The sequence below is a fragment of the Carassius carassius genome, chromosome 23, assembly GCF_963082965.1.
Source record: "Carassius carassius chromosome 23, fCarCar2.1, whole genome shotgun sequence".
Taxonomy (NCBI): Eukaryota; Metazoa; Chordata; class Actinopteri; order Cypriniformes; family Cyprinidae; genus Carassius; species Carassius carassius.
Window position 1 is genome coordinate 4388757 of NC_081777.1, and position 23276 is coordinate 4412032.

Here is a 23276-nt window from a genome sequence, read left to right on the forward strand (position 1 = left end):
TGAGAAGTCTTAGTACTTCAATGCTTAACCATATTTCGAATGTATTATAATCATTATTATTATTAACGACCAGTCGATTAAATTTCAGGCGGCTTTTATTTTGAAGTTAATCGTTTCCGTTGGGCGTGGCTCAACGGCTCCGCTCGCTGGCAGTCGCTGCTGCCATTTTAATGCGCGGTGCGAGGCGAGCGGCCGCACAAAGAGCCAGCACAAATAAACAATGCTGCAGTAATCACGCTCTGCGCTTAGTTTGTTTGTGATAGTAGAGCAGTCGACGTTTCTTTACTCGGATTGCACTCGTATTCAACCATGTCCACCGAAACTCCCCCGGACCAGGTAAAGTAAAGACATCTGTGGAGTGTCTGAGATCAAGTGCTCGTGTTCGCGGCCTATAACTGTCGAGCCTGAAGAGGACTGTTGTGGCGATGTTTACGTGTTTACATTTCGTCTATCACGGATTGCGTCGAGTGTTTACACAGCAGGACTGTAATAAGTGTGTTTGTGGACACAGTAGAAGAGAGAAATGTTGACGTAATGCTGTAATGTCTCAGGTGAATGGCGACCGCAACGCCACGATGCCTTTGTTTGTGACTTTTACCCAGAGTTAGTTATTTACTGATATCAAGATGCATGCTGAGTGAGAAATGAGACTTTATCTTTAAGTATTTTAAAGATAAGCTGGCTTTTTGTGTGAAAATGTTCTTTATAACGGCAGCTTTCGACATGCAACAGTTGTATTTCAGCTAATAGCTTTGTTGTTAAACGTGTTTTTGGTGGTTTTAAGTTCTTAAAATGTTTTTATTTTTATTAGACCAACTTGGTTTACACCATCCGTTTTATATTACTAGAGAGCCAAAGACTTGAACCTAATGTGAGAGGTTTGCATTACCTCATGGTCATAGATTGAGAACATTACCATAGCAGTTCGGCTCATGGTTAACCTATATTTCCAAAATATGAATATGTGCACTGATTTCTCCTGTGTCGTGTGTTGCACATGTCATTCATATTTCACGTTTCTGTTTCCCTTCCAACAGGCGGCGGAGTACATCCCAGAGAAGGTGAAGAAAGCAGAGAAGAAGTTGGAAGAAAATCCATATGACCTGGACGCTTGGAGCATACTGATTCGTGAAGCACAGGTTTAGTGACACAGGGTTGCATTCCTTTCTACCCCGGGGTAACGTGTTTTGGGAGGGAACGGGAGGGTCTCTGACAGCATACGTGATGCTGTTTCATGTAAACGATCTTTGGGACGTATCATTATGATTCTGTATGTAAATTAATTTTACTTCTTTTAGAATCAACCCATAGACAAAGCAAGGAAGACTTATGAGCGACTTGTCGCCCAGTTTCCCAGCTCGGGCAGATTCTGGAAGCTATACATTGAAGCCGAGGTTATACTTTATTTTAATTAAATATTTTTTTTCAATCTGTCCATTTTGATCGACAATGTGATATTCACACAACACCAACAATGCAAGATAATCTCAGGGAGTTAAGGGAAACTCATAGTTTTTTCTCAAGTCATTCTTTTCCTTCTACTTTTCAGTTTTATGAGGTGATATTGTTGCATGTTTCATCTGCAACAGCATTAAAACAATTTTAATGGTATTGGAGTGCTTTAGCCTTTATTACTTGTGTCAATTTCTTGCCTCCTGTGTCATTTCTTTGAGGTTGTTGTGGTTAATTATTCAAGATTTTGTCCATATTAGTGTCTGGTTTTCTGTAGTCCTTCATTCCATTTTATACACGCGAGTCGTAGTCTAGTATTCACACTAGATCTCACATTAACTAGACTGTCTAAATCATGAGGCTAATTATATGGTATTTTTCAAGTTCACACTTGCCACAAAAAAATGCAACACCTGGCCACATGCTTTCACATTTCAAGGTATTTCTTTAAGGCAATATGGAGGAAAAAAGCATTATAAATGTAATATGTAGTTGTGCGGTTTAGGAACCGATTAATTATCGTAATGGTAAGTATCTTACATGTAACGTTTAGGTGCACACGTTTAATTAATCTAACTTACATTAACTAGTGCAGTCACTTACGTTTGTATCTTTTTTTTTTTTTTTTTTTGGCCCGTTAAATTGACAATTTTTTTTATCTGGGTATAAATGTAGTAATATCACTAAGAAAGCTGAATGTCACTATATTTTTTTTAATACTTACGCAATTTTGGTGGGTGGTTGTAATGATTTTATTCTTCTTTCTGCCTAGTTGATCATTACGTTGACCTTTTGCCCCACCTTAAAACATTGACCTATCCCACCTTTGCCAACGTTGCCATCCACCATTCTCTCAAATAAGCTTTTGCTCTTTCCTGATATAATGTTATGAAGGAAATTACCCCCCAAAAATTTGGTGAATTAGTAGTGAAACACTGTACATAGAAGAGTTTCTCATTTTCCAATCCAAAACAATCAGGCTTCATTCCCAAAGAAATATGTATAATATCAATAAAATAACCTACATTTGCTTTAAGAACTTGATCTCTTTGAAACAGTTTGCAGAAATATTGTGAATGCATTGTAGAAAAGTTTCAAACCATTCCGTTCAATTATCACTTTTATATTTGCGCCAATTTTGATTTGCAGTCTCAACAGTTTTAAATCATTACTGCATCCAAAAGATAAAATGCAATTGGGATGGATATTAGTGAAGGGGCAGTTAGGATTGTATTTCCAATCGAATATCCACCTTTTTTTTTTTCTCCAAAGAGGGACCTCACCGTGGATAGTATGTCCAAATAATTAAAGAGAGCTATGTTTATTTATTTATATATAAATGTGTGTGTGTGTGTACCACAAAACCAGTCCTAAGTGTATTTTTGAAATTGAGATTTATACATCATCTGAAAGCTGAATAAATAAGCTTTCCATTGATGTATGGTTTATTAGAATCTGACAATATTTGGCAGAGATGAACCTTTTGAATATATGGAATCTGAAGGTGCAAAAACAAAATATTGAAAAAATTGCTTTTGCGTTTGTGCAAATGATTTCTTACCAATTCATATTACAAAGTTTTGAGATTTACAGTAGAAAATGTACAGAATATCTTAATGGAACATGATCTTTACTTAATATCCTAATTTTTTTTTTGGTATAAAAGAAAAATCAATAATTTTTGGAAATTGCTAAAAATTTACACCAGCGACTTGAGACTGGTTTTGTGGTCTAGGGTCATCAGTTTTCATAGTTTCAGATCCCCAATTGTGATTTCCCCCAAATCCCCCCCCTCCCCAACCTGCTAAGCGTAAACCAATTTTTGGTGTTATCACCTTGGTTTTACCTTATAAGGGTCTGAAAATTATATTTCATGTGATTCCTTATACACAGTTGAGGTAGTATTCACTTTATTTTGCAATGCTGTTTTTCTTTAAATGTGCAAGCTTTCAGATTTACTAGACACTAAACAACTAGAATAACGAAGTGCTATAAACAGTAAAAGTGCTACAAATCAGTGTTTATGATTGTCATAGTGAAAAAAAAAAAAAACATAACAGACTATTTGTTCAGCATAAATAACGGGAAGTCAAGGACACCGGAAGCCTTGGACATCCAGGCTTCTCTTAAAGGGTTAGTTCACCCAAGAATGAAAACTAGGCTGTGTTTTACTCACCCCGAGGCATCCTAGGTGTACTTTCTTCTTTCACGACTTTCCACATTCAGATGATTCCAGTCGGAGTTATATAAAAAATTGTCTTCAATCTTTCAAGCTCTATCACTGCAGTCAGCAGGTGTTGCATTGCTTCAGTCCAAAAGAAGTTAAATAAAAAGCCTTCCATAAAAAAAGTGCCTCACATGGCTCCGGGGTGTGAGTAAAGGCCTCCTGTAGCGACTCAATGTGTTTTTGTAAGAAAAACATCCATATTCAAAGCATATTAATCACTCTATTCTAGCTTGCGCCAACAGTTGTACACAGAAGCAGCTCCGGGAGGATGACGTATGGAGGTCAGCGCTGTGCATACGCACCGCTCCGAAGTGATTCACAGGGAGAAACAGCAGAGAGAACAAAACAAAACAAAGGTCACTAATTAGGATTTGTAAAGAAAAATGTCAGGATTTTGATATAAGCCAAGAGGAGACTGGTTTTCCTTTTGCTAAAGTAAGGAAACTTAGCTTCTGTTGATCCTGTAAACAAACTTTGGTTTTCACGAGAGTCACTGGTGCAGAGCTGACCTCCATACATCATGCTGCTTCTGTGTACAACTGTTGGCACAAGCTAGATTAGTGATTAATACATTATAATTATGGTTATTGTTCTTACAAAAACGCGTCAAGTCACTACAGGAGGCCTTTGTTCACCCCCCAGAGCCATGTAAGGCACTATTTTTTTATGGAAGGGCTCTTTTTTAGGGGAAGTCATGGCCTAATGGTTAGAGAGTCGGACTCCCAATCGAAAGGTTGTGAGTTCGAGTCCCGGGCCGGCAGGAATTGTGGGTGGGGGGAGTGCATGTACAGTTCTCTCTCCACCTTCAATACCACGACTTAGGTGCACGAACCCCCAACTGCTCCCTGGGCGCCGCAGCATAAATGGCTGCCCACTGCTCTGGGTGTGTGCTCACAGTGTGTGTGTGTGTTCACTGCTCTGTGTGTGTGCACTTCAGATGGGTTAAATGCAGAGCACAAATTCTGAGTATGGGTCACCATACTTGGCTGAATGTCACTTCACTTCACTTCTGAATGTCACTTCACTTTTTATTTAACCTCTTTTGGACTGAAGCAATGCAACACCCACTGACTGCAATAATAGAGCTTGAAAGATCAAAGACAATTTTAATATAACACCGACAGGATTCGTCTGAAAGAAGAAAGACATATACACCTAGGATGCCTCTGAGGTGAGTAAAACGCAGCCAAGTTTTCATTTTTGGGTGGACTAACGCTTTAAGTCAAAAATAAGGTGGATATTCGAACAATCAAGAACAAATGAGTTGGGTGTTTATGCACTGATCTGGATCAGATAACCTTCAGTATGATTGAGTATTTCCAATCATGAAAATAATTACTGTTTGATTATTCTTCAAGCTTCTCCAGCCTTAGTCAAAACTGCTTGGTTTTGACCAAACTGTTCTTTTTACCACTCCTGTAATAAAATGCGTGTGGTTGTAATGTGCATTGTAATGTGTGTCAGTGAGTGTGTGTGCATGCGTGCATCTATTCGAGGCGTGGAGACGGAAGTCCCGCAGTGATCGTGCCCCAGAGCCATTCTGCCTCAGTACCAGTATTTTTCACATTGAATCATGCTGAGTTTTGATTTCATTTGGAGCTGTTGAGTGGTTGGTTAAGTATGTCAGGCTCTCACCATTTGCCCTGGAGCAAAGACACACTGCTAGCTGCCTCTTACAGCTGATCTCAAGGATATTAATGCGATTTAACGCTATGAAGGACCATGGAGATTATCTGAAATGGCCTTTGGGTTAGTTAACCCAGAAATGAAAAAATCTCACGTCATTCTGAACCTGTATGACATTCCTCTGTGGAACAAAATAGACATTTTAAAAGATCTTTTTGTTTGGCATGTGCAATTGTATGGAGGGAAAACAGTTTAATGTTTTGACTTTTCTTTTATGTTCTATAGTAGAAAGTAAGGTTACAGCATGAGGGTGAGTAAATGATAAAGGTTCATTTTTGGGTCAACTATCCTTTAAGTGTTAACAACTGGCATATTATCTAATGTTAACAATTTGATCCGTTTTCTGTTAACAAAGTTTTTGCTTCTTCTAATGTTGCTACACTAGAATGTAGTATAGTACACCTGCACTGACAATTAAGAATTAACATAATTCAACTAAAAGAAATCTGCATTTGGCATTTATATTGTTAGCAGTGAAAATGCTTCAGTTGGTCTGTTTGACAATGGGCAATAATTTTTTGGTAATCTATTTAAAAAAAATGATGGCTCAACACAATAGTCACACAATCCTACAGTTTCTGTACCACTGAAACATTTAGTGATATTTGGAGAAAATTGCCAATGCATGTCATCTGCTCTGACTTAAGTTTCAGGTCTTTATATATCCGCTTCACTCTTGCAAGCTCTCGCTCATCTGGTCTTATACCACAGTTCTCCAAATGATTTGACTAAATGTTTAAAATCAGTTCTCATCATTTGCGCCAGTTATTTGAGTACATGGGAGAAGTTTCACACTTAACTGCTGTTTGTCTTTAGGAATGCATTTATATTTCATCAGAATACTGAAACATGCAGAAGTTCATGAATCACTTGCCCTATCAGTTCACTACTAAATCATGCATGCCATGATATGTTTATGCCTTGCAAATGTAAACATCTAGATTTCTTTGATTTATTAAACATTTGTTGCAAATCATTATTTTAACTGGCTAATAAATGAAGATTTTGTGGAGGAAATTGTCTGAATGACCAGCAAAAGACTTAGAAAAATTTCCTGGAATAGACTGAATACTAAAAATAACATGGTTTGCACTGTAAAGCATGTTTATGAATTTATAGCCAAGCAAGCCCATTTCTGCACAGGATTAAAAAAAGTTTTATACTAGCAATTCCAACTTTTTTTCTAGCAAGTCAAAGGAAAAGTCAGAATTGCAAGATATTAATTATTGCGAGATATAAACTGAGAAATCCGTCCTTTTCCTGTCTTTTGCATTCTAAATTTACATCTTGCAATTGTTTTTCTGCTACTAGAAAACTTGCAAAAATATAATTGCAACTCTTTATTTCACAAGTCTTTTCTTGCAATAGCAAGAAGTTTGTATTGCAATACTGACTTTTCTTCTCAGACATGCAAGTTTATTTTTATTTCTGATAAAAAAAAGTAAAAAATTGCATTATGTTAGTTTAATATCTCAGTTGTGTGAGTTCAGTTGCAGTTACCTTTTTTATTTTCTTATCCCATCCCAAAAGCTTCTTTTTAGAACTGACTTTATAGGCTAGTTGTTCGAGTTGAATGAAAAATGTCTGACTCATAAAAAAGCTATTCATTATTTTGTCATGCCAGCAGAGATAAATCCTTATTGTTGAGCCTTGAAGTTTTATTTCTGTGTATGAAGTAGTGGTGAGGAATGATACAAGATTTTCTTGGTGTGTTTTATGATACACAGTATGCAACGTTTTGCAGTTTATTATTGGCTCCTATTTAAAGCAAATAATTTATTTGAGGTTTAAATGTTACTACAAAAATGATTAAATGTTGATTTGTAACCAGTGTTGCCAACTTAGCAATTTTGTTGCTAAATTTACCAACTTTTCAGACTACCCTATGAAACCTTTTCTTTCAAAAGAACCTAGCAACAAATTAAGCAATTTCTTTTTATTTATTTGGCAACTCTTGATGAGTGACTCAGACAAAAAAATCAGAACAGAAGAGGAAACCAAAGATGCCTACACAGTACACACATCACAGGAATTGAGTTAGCTGCTATTTCAATCGTTGAATTGAATAATAATAATAATAATTTAATAATTGTTCATTTATTTTGCTCTTTGTTAGTCACGTGTACCTGTTATTGTTTCATCAGTTACTGTGTAATTTAATTACACAGATTTTTTCTCAGAGTATTAACTACTTAAAACACAACTTAAAGCATAATTGTTGTAAAAGTGTAGAATTTATAGTTTTTTACGATCTATCAAATTTTTGTTAATTGTAATCATTCAAAAATGTCTGATGAATAATGCAATGTATTTGAAATAGTTATTTATATTTGAATATTATATTATGCATATTTACAAAAATTTAAATTAACATATATAAAATATTTTTTTTGCTGAGATTTAATGTGACAGTTTTGCGTTGTGATTACGCAATGACGTCATCGAGAAATAACATCACATCGTCTTTTAGCAACAAATCAACCTTCCTTTAGCAACTTTCTCTGAAGATTAGTTGGCAACACTGTTTGTAACCTCTGTGACGAATAAAAAAAATAGTCTTGGAGGATTTTGAATAAGAGAAATAAACTTGAGTAAGCCTGTATTGTAAGTTATCGTCGTCATTTGAGTGTGATATTTCATATGACACGATACCAACTCACCTTACTTACCGAGCGAAAAACAGGAGCTTGTAAAAGCTTCAGATGCAGCTTATAGAGTCGATGCTTTGTCAGGACTATGCACTCCAAAAATGTATATTTTTACTAAAACACAATGCTCAGCCCAGTACCCATTGGTTGCTTTGTGGCCTGTCTACACGCACCTAATATGAGATTCTACAAGCTCTAGTGAATCATGTCACTATATGCAGCATCACATGTTTTTAATAAATGGAGTTAACTGACAATATTACGCAGAGTTGTGTGAATGTCACATTGTTGACGTTAAAGTGTTTTTGTGTGGAGAAATTGTCTTTCTACAGACCATCACTTTTCAATAATCTTGGTTTTCAAATGTGTCCACAGATCAAGGCTAAAAACTATGACAAGGTTGAAAAGGTAAGCATTTGCCACATGTCGAATGTACCGATCGCGTGATATTACTCTGATTCACAGGTGTGAGACCATGAAAGCTGAGCTTTCTCTAGATCACCACTTTGGGTCCTCAAAAGTAAAGGGGAAAGAGTAAACCTCAAGATGATAATGAAGTAAAATAACACTCTGCTTGACTTGAAATATCCTGTTTGCTCTTCTAAATCCAGCAATCAGACATTATAAAATGAGGAAAAGCAGATTACAGACATGATTCTTGTCTTTTTTGATCATACTGGGTCAATTTTGACCCTTTCGTTAATGAAAACGGTAACACAAAAAGACCATGGTGCTACTGTGGTTTTTAGGGCGTGGTATTCTTTTCCATGCAAATGCCATGATGTATGGATATTAATCATCCAGGATTATATTGAAGTGCCATCTAATGATCAGTGTGAGCATCATAATTATAACGTCAGTATATTTTGATGTCATTTTGGAGCATAATCTAGAATTAGTTGACTCTGGCATGTGTTTTCTCTATCCTAAGTCTGTACGATTTGTTTAAGGCTTGTTGCTGTAATTAAGTGTGTGTGCGTGAGGCGGTAGTGTAATTTTATGTGCTGTGTATTGTGTCTCTCTTGCTCAGTTATTTCAGAGGTGCTTAATGAAGGTCCTGCACATTGACCTGTGGAAGTGCTACCTCTCGTATGTACGGGAAACCAAAGGGAAACTGCCCAGCTATAAGTATGTGACACAGTTGTGTTTATATGGCTTTAAACTAGTGATCTAGAGAAGAAGGTGATTGATAATACATTAATATACAGAGAGGTCAAAAAGCTCTGAGAACACAATTCAATCTGGGATTCAAAATCTAGAGAGAAATTATTTTAATGCTAAAGAAAAGAATAAAACAGATGATGTAGAAAATAGGTCCATTCTTTGAATTGACTATGCAAACCATCATGTCTGGTTAAAAGCATTTTTTTCTGGACCTGATTTATTTATTTTCTGATTTAGCCCTACTCTTACTTTAAGTTGCACATTATTGGTTGATGGTTTTATCACTTGGTCACTTTCTTGTGCATTGTTAGTTGTATGTTTTCTTGTCACACATACTTATAAAGTGGCTTGAAATGCTTACAATGTGCTGTCCTTTGGCAGGGAAAAGATGGCACAGGCTTATGATTTTGCCTTGGATAAGATTGGGATGGAGATCATGTCCTATCAGGTGAGCGTTTCGACACTTCGTTCTATCCTGACGTGTTTATGGACATCAACTCTAAACTCTTCTCCCTCTCTTAGATTTGGGTGGATTACATCAATTTCCTCAAAGGAGTGTGAGTACACCATTGATATTTTCAAAACTAATATCACGGTCATTAAAGAGGTAGACGAGGCATTTGAAGGGCTCTCCGTGTTGGTCTCTAGAGAGGCCGTGGGGTCATTCGCTGAGAACCAGCGCATCACAGCCGTCAGACGCGTGTATCAGAGAGGCTGCGTCAACCCCATGATTAACATCGAGCAACTCTGGAGGGACTACAGCAAGTATGAAGAGGTGAGAAATTAGGAATGGATGTGTAATTCTGGTTCAGGACACTCAGGGTGAATTCTGATTTGTTAGGATTGCTGCAAGTCATCTTCATCTTTCTATTGTTCACTTGGTTGTAATCTGCACATGCTGTCCATAAATAGCTGTTGTTCCATTATAAAGGGCATAAACGTGCACTTGGCCAAAAAGATGATTGAAGACCGGAGCAGAGACTACATGAACGCCAGGAGAGTCGCCAAGGTGAGTTCTGCACTGGTTAAAGTGTATGATGGGACTCACCAATAGTAGTTTTTAGTAGTAGAAGTATTTCTCTGTGCTGACGGTGTGATTGTAACCCCGTTCAGGAGTATGAGACGGTGATGAAGGGTTTGGACAGGAACGCCCCCTCGGTGCCGCCCCAGAACTCCCCACAGGAGGCCCAGCAGGTGGAGATGTGGAAGAAATACATCCAATGGGAGAAGAGCAACCCACTGCGTACAGAAGATCAGACCCTCATCACCAAGAGAGGTGACTTACAGGAAGATTCATAAATAATGAGTTTAGTCCTGTGTAGAACATCTGGTTTATTTTACAACAGTCTTCATATTAGAGCAGCTTTACAAAAAAACATGATGCTAATGTTTATAATATCTTCATGCCGTATAATATAATTGCAAAGATTAGAGCCGGACGTTAATATGGTTTATATTTAGCAAATATGCATTTGAGTTTTGCTATATATATACAGTGGGGCTCGAAAGTTTGGGCACCCCTTGCGGAATCTGTGAAAATGTGAGTAATTTTCAAAAAATAAGAGAGATCATACTAAATGCATGTTATTTTTTATTTAGTACTGTCCTGAGTAAGATATTGTACATAAAAGATGTTAACATTTAGTCCACCATACAAAAAAATTGCTGAAATTATTAAAACAACCCCACTCAAAAGTTTGGGAACCCTTGGTTTCTCAATACTGTGTGCTGTTACCTGATGATCCACGACTGTCTTTCTGTTTTGTGATGGTTTGTGCATGAGTCCATTGTTTGTTCTGAACAGTTAAACTGAGCAGCGTTCTTCAGAAGAATCTTTAAGGTCGTGCAGATTCTTCAGTTTTCCAGCATCTTTGCATATTTGAACCCTTTCCAGCAGTGACTGTATGATTTTGAGATACATATTTTCACACTGAGGACATTTGAGGCACTCAAACACAACTATTTAAAGAGATTCAAACATTCACTGTTGCTCCAGAAGGAAACACGATGCACCCGGGCGCCGCAGCATAAATGGCTGCCCACTGCTCCGGGGGTGTGCTCACAGTGTGTGTGTGTGTTCACTGCTCTGTGTGTGTGCATTTCGGATGGGTTAAATGCAGAGCACAAATTCTGAGTATGGGTCACCATACTTGGCTGAATGTCACTTCACTTATCACTCACTCATTAAGAGCTGGGGGTGAAAACTTTTGGAATTTGAAGATCAAGGTAAATTGTACTTAATTTGTGTACCGGGAAACATACAAGTATCTTCTGTTGCTTACGAAGGGCAGAACTAAATGGGAAAAAAATCATATTTCAACAAAATAAGACAAATTTGGCCATCTTCATCATGTTCAAAAGTTTTCACCCCCCACATCTTAATGCATCTTGTTTCCTTCTGGAGCAACAGTGAATGTTTGAATCTTTTTTTAATAATTGTGTTGGAGTGCCTCAGTTGTCCTTAGTGTGAAAAGATGTATCTCAAAATCATACAGTCACTGCTGGAAAGGGTTCAAATATGCAAAGATGCTGGAAAACTGAAGAATCTGCACGACCTTAAAGATTATTCTGAAGAACGCTGCTCAGTTTAACTGTTCAGAACAAACAATGGACTCATGCACAAACCATCACAAAACAGAAAGACAGTCGTGGATCATCAGGTAACAGCACACAGTATTGAGAACCAAGGGTTCCCAAACTTTTGAGTGGGGTTATTTTAAGAATTTCAGCATTTGTTTTGTCTTGTGGACTAAATGTTAACATCTTTTATGTACAATATCTTACTCAGGACAGTACTAAATAAAATATAACATGCATTTAGTATGATCTCTCTTATTTTTTGAAAATTACTCACATTTTCACAGATTCTGCAAGGGGTGCCCAAACTTTCGAGCCCCACTGTATTAGCCTATGCAAGTATAACATGCGTATCTTTAAATACAGAGCTGTGCAATACTACAGTTTACATTTTGCAACAGTATAAACATAAATGGACCGAAGTGCATTGCAAGATCCTCTCTGGTAGAGTTTAGTCTCAGGCTGATGGATGGAGGAGATTTTAAAGTATTTGTTATTTGTCACCTGCAGTGATGTTCGCCTATGAGCAGTGCCTTCTGGTGCTCGGCCATCACCCGGACATCTGGTACGAAGCTGCCCAGTACCTGGAACAGTCCAGCAAACTGCTTGCAGAAAAAGGGGTTGGTTTGCAAATCATTTTATATAAACACTGTTTTACCGCTGGTGATGGACATTAAACACAGTTACAAAATAGATTCTCTTTGGCTGCTTTTAGGTTTTTTTTTAGTTTTTTTTAGTTTTTTTTTTAGTTTTTTTTTTGGCTGCTTTTGCATGCTAATCTGATTTCACTCATGATCTCCTCATTCAGGACATGAACAATGCCAAGCTGTTCAGTGATGAGGCTGCTAACATCTACGAGCGTGCCATAGGAACTCTGCTCAAGAAGAACATGCTGCTGTATTTCTCTTTTGCAGATTATGAAGAGGTTAGAGGTCTCTGGATGACCTGAGCTGTTCTTATCTATAAAAGGACCTGTTCTACACTTTTGCTTCATTAAGATCTTCCATGAAGTCTGCTTATGTTAGTCAAGGTCTCTTGCACCAAAAAGAGTCCGAATTTAGTTTAATCAGTTTTCTACGTCTTTTCTTTTGTCTTACCTTTACTATTAAATAGGTTATACTTTGTCTTTAAGACTTAGAAATGGAAATGACTTGTTTTTTTTATTTTTTTTATTGCATTTGTAAGAATGGTTAACTTCAGTTTCTTAATAATGAAGATGTGGATGTTAACCTATGCTTGTGACCAGTGTTACTTAAGTATCGCTGAAATGCATCGTTTTTATATTTGCCGTTTTTAGTAATTTTATTTTATTATTTTTAGTTTGACTACTAGCTGAAATAAAATATTTTTTAAATATCTGAAATGATGAAAACTAATGTTTTCTCCTGTTATCTGACAGTTCGACCTTTGTCCATTTATATTTTGAACCTGTGTTTCACAGAGTCGCATGAAGCATGAGAAAGTTCATAGTATTTACAACCGCCTCCTGGCCATAGAAGATATTGACCCTACATTGGTGAGTTCAGCTCTCTTTGGAGACAGATGCCTGCGATGGACAAATAATAATAATACAATTTCTGCTCTGGAGTAAAATCTTCTAGTGTGTCTGATTTCTGAGTGATTCCAGAAATGATTTTGAATAGCTAAGCAGAAATATCTGTGGATTTCCTCGTTTTCATGGTGAGTAAAGAGAGACTGACCTTCGGTGCTCTTGAATTGTTCAGGTCTATATCCAGTACATGAAATTTGCCAGAAGAGCTGAAGGCATCAAGTCTGGACGCACCATCTTTAAGAAGGCCAGAGAGGACCCTCGCACACGGCATCATGTGTATGTCACCGCTGCTCTTATGGAGTACTACTGCAGCAAGGTAACTTCACCACCACGATTCTTATATTAACACCACCATTCAAATATTTGAGAAGACTCTTTATGTCTGTAAACTGTATCTGAATGTCTTTTCCTCTGCCGACAGGACAAATCTGTGGCCTTTAAGATATTTGAGCTTGGACTGAAGAAATACGGTGACATTCCTGAATACATTTTGGCGTACATTGATTACCTTTCTCACTTAAATGGTAAGAACCCCATTCCCTCCATCCACACGTCTGGTCCTTTTAATCTGCTTCCAAACAATCTGTGACATTTATTACACCTGTACTGGCCTGTCACATTTCATCCAGCCTGTAACACATTGGGTGAAACACTGGAGAAAAACTATTTCAGCCCAAGCTTTGAGAGATTGCATATTATTGACATGCCCTAGCAGATAGCTTGGAGACAGTGTTTGCCATGCAGTAAACATCGGTCGTGTTTATCTTGTAGCTAGGCTATTACCAAAAAAGAAGAGAAGTAAAACACTTGGCTATGAATGAGTTTTTAAAAATGACAATGAATTATTGAGCTATTTGCCCTTCCCTCCTTCACAGAGGACAACAACACCAGAGTCCTGTTTGAGAGAGTCCTGACGTCCGGCAGTCTTTCCTCTGAGAAATCTGGGTTAGTGAGATTTTATTCATTTTATTTTTTATATATATATATATACCATCTATTTATTTTAAATTGCTCTTAAGTATTGCTAACAATCTTCTAGGCGTTTGACACTTTATAATTGCTCAAGTCTGAATTATTGTAACTTTGGACTAACACTCATTACCATTTAATGTTTCACACAAGTTAGTGAATGAATTGATAGCTCAGTTCGATTGAAGAGATGTCGACGGCGAATGAAATTTCAATTGGAGTGGTGTGAACCTGAAATAATCTGATTGCTAGGAAAAAAATGAAGCAAGGAACTGTCTGAATCTGACTTTTCTCAATTGGATTAAAAAATAATGTGCTTTGACATGAATGTTTATGTACATTTTACAACTTACAAGATTTGCAAACAAATACAGTTGTGCTCGTGTTTACATAGCCCTTGCAGAGTGTGCAAATTTTTCATAATTGAAAGAAAAAAATGAAAATTTTTACATATTTGGCCCTGGACCACAGAACCAGTCTTAGGTCGCTGGGGTATATTTTTAGCAATTAAACCAAAAAAACATTGTATGGGTCAAAATTATAGATTTTTATTTTATGCAAAAAATCATTAGGATGGTAAATAAAGATCATGTACTTCATTTGGACAAATTCAAAGGCAGTTTTCTTAATATTTAGATTTTATTGCAGCCTCAGATTCAAGATTTTCAAATAGTTGTACCTCAGCCAAATATTGTCCTCCTAACAAACCACACATCAATGGAAAGATGATTTTTTTCAGCTTTCAGATGATGTATACAGGTGCTGGTCATATAATTAGAATATCATCAAAAAGTTGATTTATTTCACTAATTTCATTCAAAAAGTGAAACTTGTATATTAATTTAATTCATTACAAACAGACTGATATATTTCAAATGTTTATTTATTTTAATTTTGATGATTATAACTGAAAACTAAGGAAAATCCCAAATTCAGTATCTCAGAAAATTAGAATATTACTTAAGACTAGTGGTGGGCCGTAATCGGCGTTAACGTTAGACTCTTATCGGGCGATAAAAAAAAATATCGCCGTTAATCTATTCTCAGAGTTGGGTTGGGAGCTGGGTCTATACTAAGCAAGCTATGATGACTTTCACCTTGATATTTTATATAACCGACTGGCTGAGGCCAGCCTAAAAAGATGCTCCGGACAGTTGACGGGCCACTGCTGCGCATCGTCACAAAAAGCGTATCTTTTTCACGTGTTTTTAAGCCTTACCGCTTGTCGATTTAAACATTAAAGCGTCCAAACACAATACGCGGAAAAGCTGAACAGAGCTGGTTACTCTTGCGCTGTGTTCGGTGTGGAGAGATCGAGAGCCGCGTATCACGGACAGCGACACTGAACCGAGCTCTCTTCTGCGAAGTTCTCCTCGAAGTCCCTCCTGCACCTGAACGAACAAATACAAATCGCAGTTTGAACAAACAAAAAGATGTGAAAGAGCCCAATTCAGTACTCGCGGTGTTCTGGTGTTCAGGGCTCACGCAGATTGAGAGAAAGGCGTCTCAAAACACTTGAACATCGAATTTCCTTTTTTTGCTCTTGTGCCGACAAATACATACAAAATATGTCAAAATATCCACCTTGGAAATTATGCTCGAAAAAACTCTTATTTCTTAAGTGAAAGTAAACAGTTGAGGGAAAAAAATGGGATGTGTATTATATTGGATGCATTCATCGTCTCTTAAAGTGACCGCGCCTAATTTAGCTACTAACTGCTGTAATGTTAATCCATGAAAATGAAAATCACTCACTGCTCTTGACTGAATTACTTTGTATTTTTAACAGTCAAACCAAAAATTATTCAGACACCAGATATAATTTTTTGATATATATATATAGCAAAACTGTAATAATGTGAGAAATGTTGAAAGTGTCTGAATAAATGTAGGTTTTATTGTACTGTATATTTAATTTTTACATTGAAGACTATCCAGTGCTATTTTACATTTAATTATTTGGTTTCTGTACCTTGACACCTACAAACCTGAAAAAAACTTAAACATTGTGTAAATAGCACAAATAAATAAAAATAAACGAACATACAAATTAAACAATTTCAAACAGGGCCCACTGGATAAAACCTCTACCGGGTCCCCGCTGACCCCAGCTACGGCCCTGCTCACGCCTTTTTCACACATACTCCGTCTGCAGTGCGTATGCAGTCCTTGTGCATTACGTATGTGGTGCAGCACGGACTCGATGTGCTTTCACATGGGACGCGTTTACAGTCCGCTACTTGGCACGTAAATGATCGCTGCACTGCTGCAGACGCAACGCTCCTGGAACGCAACTGGTATCCGTTAACATGGGTGCGTAAAAAAAAAAATGCAAAGCATACGCACTGCAGACGGAGTATGTGTGTAACAGGTGTAAGGTTGTTTGCACCTTGTGCAATGTGGAATTAGTTTACAGCTTTTTCAACCACTTTGTGATGCATTTTGGAAACAGGAGATGAGCCCCTTTTCTAATGCACCACCTAGCTTGATAAACCCCTTCTCAAAGACTTACTGTTTGTCAATTTTATTTGGGTAAAACACATATTCTGAATGCCTTCGGCAGAATTCGAATGAGCCATTTTAATCTAGATTAATTTCAAGATCACAGTGAGATTAATCTAGATTAAAAAAAATTATCTATGCCCGCCACTACTTAAGACCAATACAAAGAAAGGATTTTTAGAAATTTTTAGAATTTTTTAGAAATCTTGGCCAACTGAAAAGTATGAACATGAAAAGTGTGAGCATGTACAGCACTCAATACTTAGTTGGGGCTCCTTTTGCCTGAATTACTTCAGCAATGCGGCATGGCATGGAGTCGATCAGACTGTGGCACTGCTCAGGTGTTATGAGAGCCCAGGTTGCTCTGATAGTGGCCTTCAGCTCTTCTGCATTCTTGGGTCTGGCATATCGCATCTTCCTCTTCACAATACACCATAGATTTTCTATGGGGTTAAGGTCAGGCGAGTTTGCTGGCCAATTTAGAACAGGGACACCATGGTCCTTAAACCAGGTACTGGAAGCTTTGGCACTGTGTGCAGGTGCCAAGTCCTGTTGGAAAATGAAATCTGCATCTCCATAAAGTCGGTCAGCAGCAGAAAGCATGAAGTGCTCTAAAACTTCCTGGTATACGGCTGCATTGACTTTGGACCTCAGAAAACACAGTGGACCAACACGCAGATGACATGGCACCCCAAACCATCACTGACTGTGGAAACTTTACACTGGACATCAAGCAATGTGGATTGTGTGCCTCTACTCTCTTTCTCCAGAGTCTGGGAAATGCAAAATTTACTTTCATCAGAGAACATAACTTTGGACCACTCAGCAGCAGTCCAGTCCTTTTTGAAGCGAGATGCTTCTGACGCTTTCTGTTGTTCTAGAGTGGCTTTACACAAGGAATGCGGCAGCTGAAACCCATGTCTTGCATACGTCTGTGCGTAGTGGTTCTTGAAGCACTGACTCGAGCTGCAGACCAATCTTTGTGAATCTCCCCCACATTTTTAAATGGGTTTTGTTACACAATCCTCTCCAGGGTGCGGTTATCCCTATTGCTTGTACACTTTTTTTTCTACCACATCTTTTCCTTCCCTTCGCCTCTCTATTAATGTGCTTGGACACAGAGCTCTGTGAACAGCCAGCCTCTTTTGCAATGACCTTTTGTGTCTTGCCCTCCTTGTGCAAGGTGTCAGTGGTCATCTTTTGGACAACTGTCAAGTCAGCAGTCTTCCCCATGATTGTGTAGCCTACAGAACTAGACTGAGAGACCATTTAAAGGCATTTGCAGTTGTTTTGAGTTAATTAGCTGATTACAGTCGTGGCCAAAAGTTTTGAGAATTACATAAATATTGGAAATTGGAAAAGTTGCTGCTTAAGTTTTTATAATAGCAATTTGCATATACTCCAGAATGTTATGAAGAGTGATCAGATGAATTGCATAGTCCTTCTTTGCCATGAAAATTATCTTAATCCCAAAAAAACCTTTCCACTGCATTTCATTGCTGTTATTAAAGGACCTGCTGAGATCATTTCAGTAATCGTCTTGTTAACTCAGGTGAGAATGTTGACGAGCACAAGGCTGGAGATCATTATGTCAGGCTGATTGGGTTAGAATTGCAGACTTGACATGTTAAAAGGAGGGTGGAGCTTGAAATCATTGTTCTTCCATTGTTAACCATGGTGACCTGCAAAGAAACGCGTGCAGCCATCATTGCGTTGCATAAAAATGGCTTCACGGGCAAGGATATTGTGGCTACTAAGATTGCACCTAAATCAACAATTTATAGGATCATCAAGAACTACAAGGAAAGAAGTTCAATTCTTGTAAAGAAGGCTTCAGGGTGTCCAAGAAAGTCCAGCAAGTGCCAGGATCGTCTCCTAAAGAGGATTCAGCTGCGGGATCGGAGTGCCACCAGTGCAAAGCTTGCTCAGGAATGGCAGCAGGCAGGTGTGAGCGCATCTGCACGCACAGTGAGGCCAAGACTTTTGGAAGATGGCCTGGTGTCAACAAGGGCAGCAAAGAAGCCACTTCTCTCCAAAATAAACATCAGGGACAGATTGATCTTCTGCAGAAAGTATAGTGAATGGACTGCTGAGGACTGGGGCAAAGTCATTTTCTCCGATGAAGCCCCTTTCCGATTGTTTGGGGCATCTGGAAAAAGGCTTGTCCGGAGAAGAAAAGGTGAGCGCTACCATCAGTCCTGTGTCATGCCAACAGTAAAGCATCCTGACACCATTCATGTGTGGGGTTGCTTCTCATCCAAGGGAGTGGGCTCACTCACAATTCTGCCCAAAAACACAGCCATGAATAAAGAGTGGTACCAAAACACCCTCCAACAGAAACTTCTTCCAACAATCCAACAACAGTTTGGTGAAGAACAATGCATTTTCCAGCACGATGGAGCACCGTGCCATAAGGCAAAAGTGATAACTAAGTGGCTCGGGGACCAGAATGTTGAAAGTTTGGGTCCATGGCCTGGAAACTCCCCAGATCTTAATCCCATTGAGAACTTGTGGTCAATCCTCAAGAGGCGGGTGGACAAACAAAAACCCACTAATTCTGACAAACTTCAAGATGTGATTATGAAAGAATGGGTTGCTATCAGTCAGGATTTGGCCCAGAAGTTGATTGAGAGCATGCCCAGTCGAATTGCAGAGGTCCTGAAAAAGAAGGGCCAACACTGCAAATACTGACTCTTTGCATAAATATCATGTAATTGTCGATAAAAGCCTTTGAAACGTATGAAGTGCTTGTAATTATATTTCAGTACATCACAGAAACAACTGAAACAAAGATCTAAAAGCAGTTTAGCAGCAAACTTTTTGAAAACTAATATTTATGTAATTCTCAAAACTTTTGGCCAAGACTGTAGAGTGTGGCACCAGGTGTCTTCAATATTGAACCTTTTCAAAATATTCTAATTTTCTGAGATACTGATTTGGGGATTTTCCTTAGTTGTCAGTTATAATCATCAAAATTAAAAGAAAAAAACATTTGAATGTGAATATAATATACAAGTTTAACTTTTTGAATGGAATTAGTGAAATCAACGTTTTGATGATATTCTTATTATATGACCAGCACTTGTAAATCTCAATTTTGAGAAATTGACACTTAAGACTGGTTTTGTGGGCCAGGGTCACATATTGTTTTTTGCCTTTTAATCTAAACCTTCTAGCTTGATCGTCCAGCCCACATCTCAACATCAATCAACCAATCAACAACGAATGTGTAGAACAATCCCTGCTCTAAAAAAAAACACACAAAAAAAACCCCACCACAATATAGAACAAAACGTCTCTCACTGTTTCCATTTCATTGTGACTTTAACCCAGGGTTAAATGTAATGTGAAAAGGAGAATATTTGTAATGTTAACGTGTGATTTTGATGTGACAGGGAAATCTGGGCACGCTTCTTGGCCTTTGAAAGCAACATTGGAGACTTGGCCAGTATCCTGAAGGTTGAGCGAAGGCGTTTCGTGGCCTTTAAAGACGAGTATGAAGGGAAGGAGACGGCTCTGCTGGTGGACAGATACAAGTTCATGGATTTATATCCCTGCTCCCCCAGTGAGCTCAAAGCCCTCGGCTACAAGGTACGACAGGAAATTGAATCATTCACGATCATTCTGCGCACTTCTCGGTCAATGACACAAACACACAACAAGAATGCCAGTGCAGAGAAACAGCATTCAAGAAAGCGACTGACCATAACGATATGAATGTTTGTACTGTATGAAGTACATCAATAATTTAAATACGACAATCCTCTTATCATCTGAACGTGTTGATTGGCAGGACGTGTCTCGTGCCAAATACGCAGCACTGATGCCAGAGGCGGTGGTCACTCCTTCCACCCCTGCGCTGAAAGACGAGGCCGACCGCAAACCTGAGTATCCCAAACCTGACACCAGCCAGATGATCCCCTTCCAGCCACGTCATCTGGCCCGTGAGTATCAGCACCTCACATACATTAACATTCAACTCCGAGACGTCTAGATCACGTGGAAGCTGGATTCTGCCCACTCGGATTATTCTGCCTTTCAGAATTTTGTCTTTTTTTTTTTTCTTAGAATTTTTTTTCCCCCTTGGAATTCCAAATGTGCATCCACAGTTCTCACATTTCGAAGAATTCTGAGTTTAACAGCCCACAATTCTGACTCTCTCGCAATCGGAAGTTTTCTTGATCTTCAATTCTAAATGGATTTCTTAGAATTCTGAGTTTTCATCCCAAATATTAATTTTTTTAGATTTTGACTTTTTCTCCCTTTGGAATTCCAAGTACAGTATACATATCCTTTTTTTTTTTTTTTTTTTTAGAATTTTGAGTTTTCAGTCCTCAATTCTTTTTTTTTTTTTTTTTAATTCTCTTTTTTTTAAGGTAATTAATTGCAACTGTTTATCTCAAAGTTTGGCCTTTTCTTCTCAGATTTGTGATTTTATGTATCTCAGTTCTGAGTTTGTCTCAATTCATAAAAAGTCATAATTGTGAGAGGAAAATGACGTGTCATGAAATCATTCCCAGTTGTGCAGTTCTTACTCTGAGGTGATTGTGTGCACTTTGCTAAGTTTGGTGATGTGTCCTGACAGCTCCCGGCCTGCATCCTGTTCCTGGAGGAGTGTTTCCTGTCCCTACGACTGCTGTCATCCTCATGAAGCTGCTGCCTCCTCCCGGCTGTTTTACAGTCAGTTCAACACCTTCTTTTACATGCTTTTGACTAAACCGTAGCATGTCAGATAAGATATCCTTAAGATATTTAAACATAGACTTCAAGGCAGTGTGATCGTGTGTGTTTGTGTGTGTGTGTGTGTTTGTTTTCAGGGTCCCTTTGTGCAGGTCGATGAGCTGATGGAGTCTCTCAGAAGATGTGTATTACCAGAGAGTAAGTATCACAGAATATCATCACATTAAGAGTTATAACTGTTTCAAATTAAAATGATATTCTTCAGTAAGATTTGTCGTTGTTTTTCACAAGCGGTGATGCATTAAATTGAATGTTTTTTGAGCAGCAAATCATATTAGAATGATTTCTGAAGGATCATGTGACACTGAAGACTGAAGTAATAATGCTTTGCATCACTGAACTAAATTGCCTCTTAAAATGAGATAAACTAGTTAATTTAAATTGTTATAACCTTTTTTTGCAGCCTTGATGAGCCGAAGGCTTTTTGAAAACATTGAAAAATCTTACCAATAAAATATTTTGAACGGTGGTAATATAATATTATATACTAAAAATAGATTTTGGAATTATAGTAATAAGAATAGAAAGTGGCTTATTTAACAACTAATAAAGGTAATATAATGTGGTTCTTATTACTTTTGATAGATTCTCATTATTAGCAAAAAATATTAAAGCTATTATTGTTTAAAAAGAACAACAGAATAATTACACGCTTCACTCTTTAATAAATGTTTTGGGCATGTAAGTAACATAATGTGAAGGTGATGAATGGCGCTCTGCTTCTGTCTCTAGCGGTTGATGCTGCTGTAGAGTTGATCACGGGGAAGCAGTTGGAGATGAGCAGCGAAGGAAACGGACCTGTGGAGAACCACGCTGTGGTTAACAAGTCCTTGAAGAGGCCTAACGCTGACTCAGACGAGGAGGAAGACAAAGGATCGATCGCACCTCCCATCCACGACATCTACCGAGCGCGACAGCAGAAGAGGATCCGATGAGCCGCCCAAACACACACACACACACACACACACACACTGCCCTGAACAACAGAGAGACGATTAAAGCCGCATCCAGCTTCCTTCCTGTTTACTGTGAAGCCTGCACTCCCACAGCCTTCAGAAGTCATCGCTCATCTCCATTTGGTTCAGTGCTTTGAGTCTCTTTTTAACAGTTTTATTTTTAAAAACTGGGTGGTTTATACTGTATAAAGTTTTTATTCTTGTTTCGCCTCATAGTCCTGAACTTGTCATGCGTAGTTGCTGGTGATGGAAGAGTTGAATTCATTTTGTAGTGAACTGAGGATCACACACAACTTGCTTCCAATAAAACAAAATGATAAAAGTGCTTGTGTGGTGTGTGTTACTTCACTGTCTGGTAGTTTTAGAGTCTGATAAATAAATCTGTGATCTCTGAAACATGTCAGGGTATTTGTGCTCACCACTAGGACGCACTATAGTGCAGTGGATCTCTTCACTACAGGAAGTAAGGACCAAGTTGTGATTTTCACACAAAATTATCTTGCTTCATTTTTTCCTAGCAATCGGATTATTTCAGGTTCACACCGCTCCTTCCAATCCGATTAAAATTTCACTTGGATTGAACTCTTGACCTCTTTTCAGTCTGACTGAAAAGAAATAGATGGTATATATTTGCAAAAAATAATAAAAATCCCACTGACCCAGATATGCAAGATGTTTTAGCACAATTACATTTGTTGCATCAATTATATAATTATTTTATTACTTCAGAACAAGCATCTAAGTCAATGAACAATCAAAATCACATTTGTGAATTATGACACTTCGTTCCACAACAATTTTAC

At 38.0% G+C, this 23276-nt stretch overlaps 1 protein-coding gene across 1 annotated transcript; it reads left to right on the forward strand.

The window, feature by feature from the left end:
• Positions 1 to 153: 153 nt before the first annotated feature.
• Positions 154 to 22470, forward strand: cstf3 (cleavage stimulation factor, 3' pre-RNA, subunit 3). Its single transcript, XM_059506016.1, has 21 exons — positions 154 to 336; positions 1038 to 1139; positions 1299 to 1394; positions 8389 to 8421; positions 9044 to 9141; positions 9559 to 9625; positions 9700 to 9734; positions 9826 to 9952; positions 10109 to 10186; positions 10291 to 10453; positions 12265 to 12374; positions 12563 to 12679; positions 13196 to 13270; positions 13479 to 13622; positions 13728 to 13830; positions 14182 to 14251; positions 20173 to 20368; positions 20571 to 20721; positions 21363 to 21457; positions 21595 to 21655; positions 22250 to 22470. Exons 1-21 carry the CDS (start codon positions 310 to 312, stop codon positions 22450 to 22452), a joined length of 2151 nt encoding a protein of 716 aa, XP_059361999.1. The 5' UTR covers positions 154 to 309; the 3' UTR covers positions 22453 to 22470.
• Positions 22471 to 23276: the final 806 nt, after the last annotated feature.

Bases quoted from the DNA above. Each gene is read 5' to 3' on its own strand.
- cstf3 (XM_059506016.1), top strand. From the start codon at position 310: ATGTCCACCGAAACTCCCCCGGACCAG. The intron at 13,623-13,727 runs GTAACTTCACCA...CTCTGCCGACAG, and splicing joins TGGAGTACTACTGCAGCAAG to GACAAATCTGTGGCCTTTAA. The intron at 21,458-21,594 runs GTCAGTTCAACA...GTTTGTTTTCAG, and splicing joins CTCCTCCCGGCTGTTTTACA to GGTCCCTTTGTGCAGGTCGA.